The 9056-nt window shown below is 43.2% G+C and overlaps 1 protein-coding gene across 1 annotated transcript; it reads right to left on the reverse strand.

Annotated features, from left to right (window-relative positions):
• Nucleotides 1–98: 98 nt before the first annotated feature.
• LOC112554401 (probable G-protein coupled receptor B0563.6) lies at nt 99–3589 on the reverse strand. The gene is made up of 5 exons (XM_025222162.1): nt 3194–3589; nt 2629–2806; nt 1995–2236; nt 1356–1670; nt 99–352 (listed from the first exon to the last, which is right to left on the reverse strand). Exons 1-5 carry the CDS (start codon nt 3418–3420, stop codon nt 193–195), a joined length of 1122 nt encoding a protein of 373 aa, XP_025077947.1. The 5' UTR covers nt 3421–3589; the 3' UTR covers nt 99–192.
• Between the last annotated feature and the right edge of the window lie 5467 nt (nt 3590–9056).

A 9056-nucleotide genomic window follows, 5' to 3' on the forward strand; every position in this document is an offset into this window, starting at 1 on the left:
ACCGTGAAGACAGTTACCGACCTTTGACCTTGTGACTCACTCTCACTCGATTTTGTCTTCAGTGGAGACACAAAGAAAACTTCCGCTGCAATCTGAAACTTTTTTCTTTATTTCCTTGAAATAGTTGAATGGTCAATTGACAAACAACCACAACTTCCCATCACTAAGTCACGGTTTGTGAGAACAGCGGGTTCACCCAGCTACTTGAGAACTTGTCGACTTCCGGCGACCCAGGAGAGACAGGAGAGCTCCGCGGAACTGCGATCCTTGTGTGACGTAGAAGACGAACCTGAAGGCGCAGTTGACACTGGCAGCGACATCCTTCACAGCCACAATCGTGTTGAACAAATTTCTGGAGAAGAGTGAAACAAAATAAAGTGAAGTGTAGCAGCAAGGTAGGGGCCACCCAGCTTTATTCGTGAAGCAAGTGGACGAGAATGTATGACCAACATAGTGTGACGCGCAAGTTCATCTGTATGCTCATCATGACCAAGCATAGTGAGCACAGTGAGTACGGCGGGATTTGAACTCCTGTCAACAGATCACCACGCGACTCTTCAGACCAACTCGACCACTACTTATGGACCACTACGATGAGACGACTCGACCACTGCCTAAAGATGGTAAAACTTTTTTGGTAAAAATCCCATGGGAGCGCACGGGAGTACACCACATGTTAAAACTGAGTTTGCACATTAAATATTTAACACACGTGATCCATGGACATTCAAAGCGTCTGTGACTACAATTTATTGTATTTAAATCATTGACTTTCGTCAGCAGATTGTTTATCCCTCTAATGATTCTGGCGATGTCAGTTTGCTGAAACAAATACTTTATTTCATTATCCTAGTTTGTCCTCACCTCGAGTTCGTCTGTGCAGGTTGTTCTGGTAGCCTGGTCATCACTTTTACAACAGTTTTAGCCAGTTCCGATGTGTTTAGAATTTTAAAATGAAAATCGTTCTTAAAATAATTCTAAAACGTCTGAGCAACACTTCTAAACGGCTTTCGACAAAATTTTCTAAAAACCTTTGTACAAGCCATTTTGAAGGTTTATATATATATATTGTGTATTTAACCTATAACCTCGTCAGAAACTTTGTCTAAAAACACGCTTTGTGCGACATCTTGACACTGTAGTCGCGCCACCTTGCAGGATATATCAGAAGTGAGACCGTTAATCTTTAAAATGCGATTGTGCAAGAGATGAGTGGGGAAGAACAAGTTTTACCTGAGCTCTAAACACGATGTTCGTGGACCTGCTGTGTGTATGCGTGTGCGTGTTCATCACACGAGGTGTCATGGAGTCTCAGACAAGTTTATGGCTGACAGTAAAGGACAGGGTGCTACTACCCAAATCTCGAGGTCAGACTGAACTCCGGCCAGAACTTCAGGGTGTCCTTCAGGATGGCTGGCAGGACGCAGACGATGTGCAGACAGCAGACCGCCACCAACATCCGGTGCAGCTTTGCCTCCGCCTTGCTCATCGTCATCCCGCCTTGCGATTGGCTGCCGGTCACTTCCTGTCGCCAGCTATTGGCTGACCTCAGGCGATGCTTAATGACGACCGTACACACCGTCACCAACAGCAGCGACAGCACTGGGAATCCAAAGACGACGACGATGTTGTCCAAAGTGTCGAAAAATACAGCGTGGGCCAGGTAGAAGCTTTTGAGGACAATTTAAGAAAAAAAAAAACTTCATCAAAACCTAGGAGTTAGTCAATAATTCTTGTGAGGAGGTGAGGCCAGTAATGAGGTGTAAGGGTTGTCGTCAAGTAGCATGTGTAGCGCATGTAGTACTGAACTAGACCCATCAAATAAAACACAAACTTGTGGAAAAAAAACTTGATAGGAGTGACGAAAAGGAAGATAAATATATAAAAAGGAAGCGGAATAAAATAAATTTAAAAAAACCTAGTCAAGAAAAGGACAGAAAAAAGACAGACTGATATAAAACACATATAAAGAAAGATGAAGAGTGGGAAGTTACCTGGATGACCCGATCTCATACAATACTGTACTCAGCTCCATGTCGTAAAAGCAGCTGACCTCGAATTCAAACCCATTCATGATGAAGTAGCCGACAAGTAAGATAAAGACGCTGGCGATGCCGACGACGACTACCTTCAGGCTGCACGAGTTGCGGGCCTTGAGCGGAGATAAGATGCTCACCAGTCGCTCCACGGCGGCCACCGTGGTCAGAAAGTTGGACATGAAGAGAAAAAGGGTTGCCTGGAGACAGGGCAAACAGAGCAAACGACAACATCCTATAAATTTATAGAAGTTGTAGCTTAGCTTTGTGAAGAGATTTTAGATGATATAGATGAACATCGCGATGCTGTGACGACGACAAGCAACTTCGTATATTTGGTCATCATATACAATGTCTTGACCATCGGAACACACACACACGCACACATATTACATCTACACGCACACACACACACCCGTTCCTTTCAGTTCTCTGACCTGTCCTAGTGTTTGTGAGCTGACGGGTGCAGCCAGCACCACACAGGCCTGCGGCAGAAAGCAGGTGAGACAGAGGGAATGCCCTGAGGATCTCACACACCTGGCATAATCACAGAGCTAAGTGTGGAGTTTGTGTGAAACCACTGCTCCTCTACCTTCCTAACAATGTGATATTTGGTGACCGTGTGCTGCCAGACAGAAGTCCCCAGCCGGCCGTGCAGTGACGTCAGAGTCACGAGGGTCAGACGGATGGACGTCTGCAGGATGAGGAAGATCAGGTCGGAAAGGGAGAGAAGCAGCAGGCACAGGTTGATTCTCCCTCGCAAGCCGAGTCTGCCAACAGATGGCAGCACTGACAGGTCGGGTATCTACCTCTTTGCCGAAAGTCTACCCGAGTCAGATAAACTCCCCTCAGTGCAATGACATACTCTCTTCTAACTCTAATAGATATTCCCCTTAAGGGAGCGCCAGAATTTTTTTTCTTTATTTTTTTTTTTTAGGCAAAGGATAATAACTCGCCAGTTGGGAATTCCCCTATACTCTCCTACCCTCAAAGAAGACTAACTATGACAGTTATTACAGTTACAGTACCTCATTAACGACGATTATCACTATTGTGATAACTGCTGATAATTAAATGTCATTTGAGGTAGAGGCAACAAAAGATCTTTATTGTAAATTTATTCACATATCAAACAAAAGGTGAGCAAGATTTCCAACCTGTAAAAGACGATGCAGCTGAGACTGTTGGTGACAATGCCCACCAACATCAGGACGGGCATGACTCCGCAGTAGATGACCATCTCCAGCACACGCAGGGTAAAGGCGGAAATGACGTCACTGGAGTCGGTAGCCATTTTATTAAGCGTACAACCTACAGCCTGGAGACAGACTGCTGACTGTGGTGTTAGTGCTTGTGGCACCGTAACTAACATTAGTCGCACCATCAACTAAAGTCATCCTCCCAGACACCTGGACTTCTGTCCTCGGTCCTCACCTGACCAGACTACGTCTACAAACACAAGGACGGTGTCCTTCCGTGAGCCATCACAATAAAAGTCAATTGTGCTTTGAATAAATAATTGCTCGATGTTTTAGCCATAGTTCATTTAAATTTAACTGCAAAGAATCTCACATCTTGTCAACTAATGTCAATCCTCTCTTGACGTTCACATGGACAGAAGTCACATGGTCCAGTGTCTGGTCTTCTCTCCTCCTTGACTCCTTCTCTCAGCAAACTATACACTGCGCCATTCGTCTCTGAGAATAGTCATGTCGACCAAGATAATCTTAGAAATGGAAGCACAAATCTTTTAGGGGATGACACGTCGACAAATTATTCTATTATAATTCTTGCTGTTGTTATTGTTGTTGTTGCTATAACAAATCCTGACATACAACTCTGACTAACCGCCCGAGCTTCATGAGTATGTGTAGACACGGGCGTTTTGTAGACGATGATGTTTAGCTGTTCGATACAACAATCAAACCCTCCGCCATTCAACTGGCCGTCCACCGACTTCAAGTCTGACAACAAGCGGTAAAGATGTTTGTCGAAGGAGGACTGGGGATGGAGTGACAGCAAATACAAGTTCAAGAGCATCTGAAAGCTGGCACAAAGATGTGAAAGTCGTCACCTGTGCAGCCGACGGCAAATGTCGGATGGATGTTGGTGTCGATAACAGGATGGACAGATGACTGCGAAGATGCTTTGTAACAAAAAACGATGAGGTTGGATATGTGGAGGCTGTGCTGAATCTTAATATCATTGAGAGACGAGGTATTGTCGTGATGAGATTCATTTTCAAAGTTTTCACACACACACACACACAGAGGCATGCATGCATACAAGAAACACAAACACGTGTATGTTTGCGCTGTATGTGTGTGTGTGCGCCCACGCGCATAACCAACGACCTAAAAAGAGTTAAATTTTACGAGTTTTATATTTATATTTACATTTATAAATATCACATATACACACGTCCCCATACACACACCTCTTAGAAGTGACAAACCCTTCATGACCCCCACACCTTTATTTCTGTGTGTGTGTGTGTGTGTTCGTGTTTGTGTGTGTGTGTGTGTGTGTGTGTGTGTGTGTGTGTGTGTGTGTGTGTGTGTGTGTTTTGTTTTGTGTGTTTTCGTGTGTGTTGTGTGTGTGTGTGTGTGTGTGTGTGTGTGTGTGTGTGTGTGTGTGTGTGTGTGTGTGTGTGTGTGTGTGTGTGTGTGTGTGTGTGTGTGTATGTGTGTGTTCGTGAGTTGCAGCTTGTTTTAACCAATCAATGTTTGTACTCAGAGCGCTGTGATGATCGACACGATGCAGCAGAAACAAGTTTACACTTTTTCGAGTGTCTCCTTCAGTTTATTCCACAAGATCAACATATGGATTGGATTTTGTTAATTCGGTCTTCAAACAATTGTCTCAGTTGGTAAACGTCTTGAAGAAACAAACCAAACTTCATAATGAGTCCCACGCCTGATGCTCTCGACCAGAATAACTCACCTGAGATGTGGAGGCCTTTGTTCTCCTCCCTCGGTGAGCATCTCAGTGTTCTGTGTGCATCTTCATCCAGCATCATCAAAGGGTTCATTTCAGTCTCAGTCAGTATTACCTTTGTTTTATTGTCTGCTTGTGACACCTGTTGGTGTGAGTGGTCCTTAAGGCTTACTTCTGTTCCACCAGGTACTTGCCCTCCTTCTCCCTTCCTGGTACAAACGCACTTCTAGGCGGAAACACTTTCTTGGGAAACCTAAAAACCAAGCAGCCATTAACTTTTCTAAAATCTCGGCGTTAAAATTGTTAGGAACTGTGTGGATGAAGTAGTCAATGAAGGATGAGGAACAATGTGTGTGTTAATGCCACCTGCTGGAGAGCTGCTGTGATGGTAGCGAGAATTCCAACCACTCACCTGCTACACACGGGAACTCACTAGTCACCTGGCTGAAGGAAGAGTACATCACCTTACACTAACAAACAAATTATTTACACATTGAGAGGGAGTACTTCCCTGCACACTGAGGGTACAAAATATCTTAATACACTGAGTGATGACGATATCATCTGTACACTCAATAGAATAAACCATTTATCTATGACTGGACTGATCCCACTTTGTAGCTAAATACTGACGAACTAAATAACCTGAGCAGACCATTGGCAGGTTCAGATTCACTGGCAGCGTTCAGTCTTTGTTGTTCTCGGTAAGAGTACAAAGTTCCCAAGAACATTATCTACTGTAAGAAGGCTTTTGATAGACTCTGGTGATGAGTGGAGGAGATAAATGGAGGTGATGTCTAATTATGGCCTCTTCCCCCCAACTGTTGTACTGGCAGGTCGGCCCCCACCTACAAACCGGCTTGTTCCAACTAGAAGGAAGAGCCACTTGACAAGCCTCCCACTGCCAGTCATTGAGTCAATAGGTCACGTGGGTACTGAGGTACACATACATTATTTGTACGGGGAGCATATTATGTGTACATGTTCCCTGTATCTTCTTCCTTAAAATGTGGTTTTTATAGGTTGTGAAAGGTCTAAAATGAAATAAACGCACAAACAACGCATCACAATCATTTACACACGAACGCGCGCACACACAAAAGCTCTCTCTTGCACGCACGCACACAGTGACAGTGATAATGTTCTATTTATGTGGGTTTTAATATAAAACTTAATAATTTTAATAATTTAATATAATCATTTATATTACATCTATCACTGGCCTAATGAAGAATATCTCAGACTGCACGACTTCTGTAATAAATCACAGGCCCTAGCTAAAGGGAAGCTACTGTACAGCAGACTTAAATCAATTATTATGACGAGTAGCGCCCCTTACATCGTAACTTCAAAATGTTGGCAATGAACATGGCAAGGTTTTCACACTCCACACACACAAATACTATTTTTGTAGTAAACTCTCCTACAGTTGTGTATAGAAAGTGAGGCTGGAAGCTCCATACAGAGAAGGAATTCAGCTCTGGTCATCATGTTCCAGCCATGGCAGCAGTCAAAGTCGTCAAGGTGCGTGGTTGTTGGCTTTTCTAATGATTAATTTAGTTTTCTGTGCTTTTTAGTGCCTTCTTTAGCTTGCTTTCATGTCATACAAACCTTTTTTATGTGAGTGAAATTAGTGTGTGTTAGTATTAAAAGTACTACTACTAATAAAAAAATTACAAAATGTGTAAAGCTCATACTCACACACCTAAGGAGCAAGCTCTTAGCGCTTAAGAACAAGAACGAAACATGGACAGCAAACGAGGGACAATAAAAAAACAACAACAACAAAACAAAAACAAAAACAAATAGTATGAGCTATAAAAGAATCAACAACCGTACTAAATGAAGAATAAAATCAAATAGAGAAAACAGTACGAGGAACCAAATAATAAAAACAAGAATCAAGACACCATCCTCTCCGGCAGGAGGCCTTTATTAACCATTTTATCAATTAATCCATTAAGTGCCTGACTCTAGTTGAGTTTTATCACTAATCGAGTAAGTTGTGCATGTGACCAAACTCTGTGACTAGAGAACGAGTTGTCTACCTGTGACGGCCGCCACAGTCGTGACGTGTCAGCACAGGTAACTGGGAAAATCCGATTATATATATATACATTTTTATTTTTTTCAGACGGCTTTTGAAGGCAGTACACTTTTTCACACAAATCACGCAAAAGGTTTGTAAATATCATTAAAAATATTATACTGTATATGTGCGCTAAACTTGATTTATGTAACACTTGAAGGACTTTGTTTAATATTTGATAAAACAAAGAAAAAGAAAATATCATTTAAATGCAGACGTTAAGCCCCCACATGGCAAGGTATGGTAAGATAAAGGCTTTATAACAACATTCGGCACCTAACATGTGGGGTGGGTCCGGAGCTTTCGGGTTACAGTTTGAGAAAACCGAGCATCCGATGGCGCTAGCTAGACTCGACTCTTTTGTTTGCCGGGTATCCACCTCCACTCACCGACATCATCTCAGTTTTTGTTTGCTGCTGCACTGCCGGGTATCCACTGTTACTGTTACACCCACTATTTTTTTTCCTCCTCATTCCCCTCTTCTGTTTATTCTCCATGTCTGACTATATTTAACTTCAGAAAAATTTCTTGGGTTGTCGGGTTCTTACCCACAGCTGATGAATCTCTGAATGGATAATGTACCTCAGAATCAACCATCATGCAATAGATTCACTGTGACCTCTGACCGTGCAAACATCTTCAGAATAAATAAGGTTTGGAGCTAACCCATGCAGGGCCATGGATGCAAAATACCCATGGATGTCAAATATGGAGAAACTATTCGCTATCCTTCTATCCATCTGAAGCTGTTCCTGTCTCTTTGTCCCTGTGTGTTTATCCTGCAAACCACGTTTGTGGAGTGAGAACCGCTTGTCAACATTAAAATCACGGCCTTTGGTCTCACACTCGTCCATTGTGCTCCCGACAGTGTGGAACTCGATCCTTGTCAGGATGAGAAACCTGTCGTCTGGAACCCTCCTGACGGAATCCAAACATATCCCCGCTGTACAAGAGCTGTGAAAGCACCCGGGGTGGCACATGGCCAGATGTATTTCTTATGAACTGCATTCCTGGCGATGTCAGATAGATATTTCTAAGGAATATATTCACAGGCAATTATGCAGTTTCTTTCGCAATATAACAAATAACAAATAAAACAAATCATTTCTTAAGAAAAACATTCACAGTGATGTGAGAAAGTATTTCCTGCTGAATCTTTTCACACCAGAATACGAGATTTCTTTTGAAAGCTATGTACAGCAATATAAGACTATTCTTTATGGAATGTATTACAGCAATGTAAGAGATATAAGAGCAATGTATTCACACACACACACAGGTGCCCAAATCCGACTGTCAAGTCCAGTTATCAGGTGAAGCGCGTGCAGCAGCAGGCGACCAACAAATTGTTTCAATTGCATTGTCTCCTCAATAATTATTTCAGCTCCGCGGTATTTCACTCTCCCAGTATTTCAGTCTCCCAAGGACACTGCCACCTGATGACAGCTGATGACCAAGGGACTACCTGTCATCATCATTACACCTCAAGGCCCCGCCAGCCTAGCCCTATATCAGCACTGACACGTGTCACTGTGCCCTCCATTGACTGGAGTGTGGAGGCTACAAGTGGACACACAGTCACGTGGCCTTGTTTTCACATTCAAGTATTTGGCTTGTTCCGCGCTTGTACCATCAGAGACACCATCACTCACCGGACATTGCTGGAAGATTTATGAAAATGTACGAAACCCACATCAAGAGGCAGCATGACCTAGCTCCCTGTGCTGGTGCAGCCTGTAGAACAACGGTAAATCATCCGCTTATCATATGAGTGATAGTCGTCAGCTGCGTTGTTCAGGTCCTTCCCTCACTTCTCTCTCATTGTGTTCACAGGACTGAACTCTGAAGTGTTGTCTGTACGTGGCACGTGTTCACAGGACTGAAGGCAAAAGGTTTCCTCTGCTTTGTTACCCTCGTTTCTTCCCTCACTCTCTAAAATCCCCCTCGTCGTCCAAAGTTACTGAGGAGGAAGTATATTGTATCAGTAATCCGCC

Source organism: Pomacea canaliculata, linkage group LG13, assembly GCF_003073045.1.
Source record: "Pomacea canaliculata isolate SZHN2017 linkage group LG13, ASM307304v1, whole genome shotgun sequence".
NCBI lineage: Eukaryota > Metazoa > Mollusca > Gastropoda > Architaenioglossa > Ampullariidae > Pomacea > Pomacea canaliculata.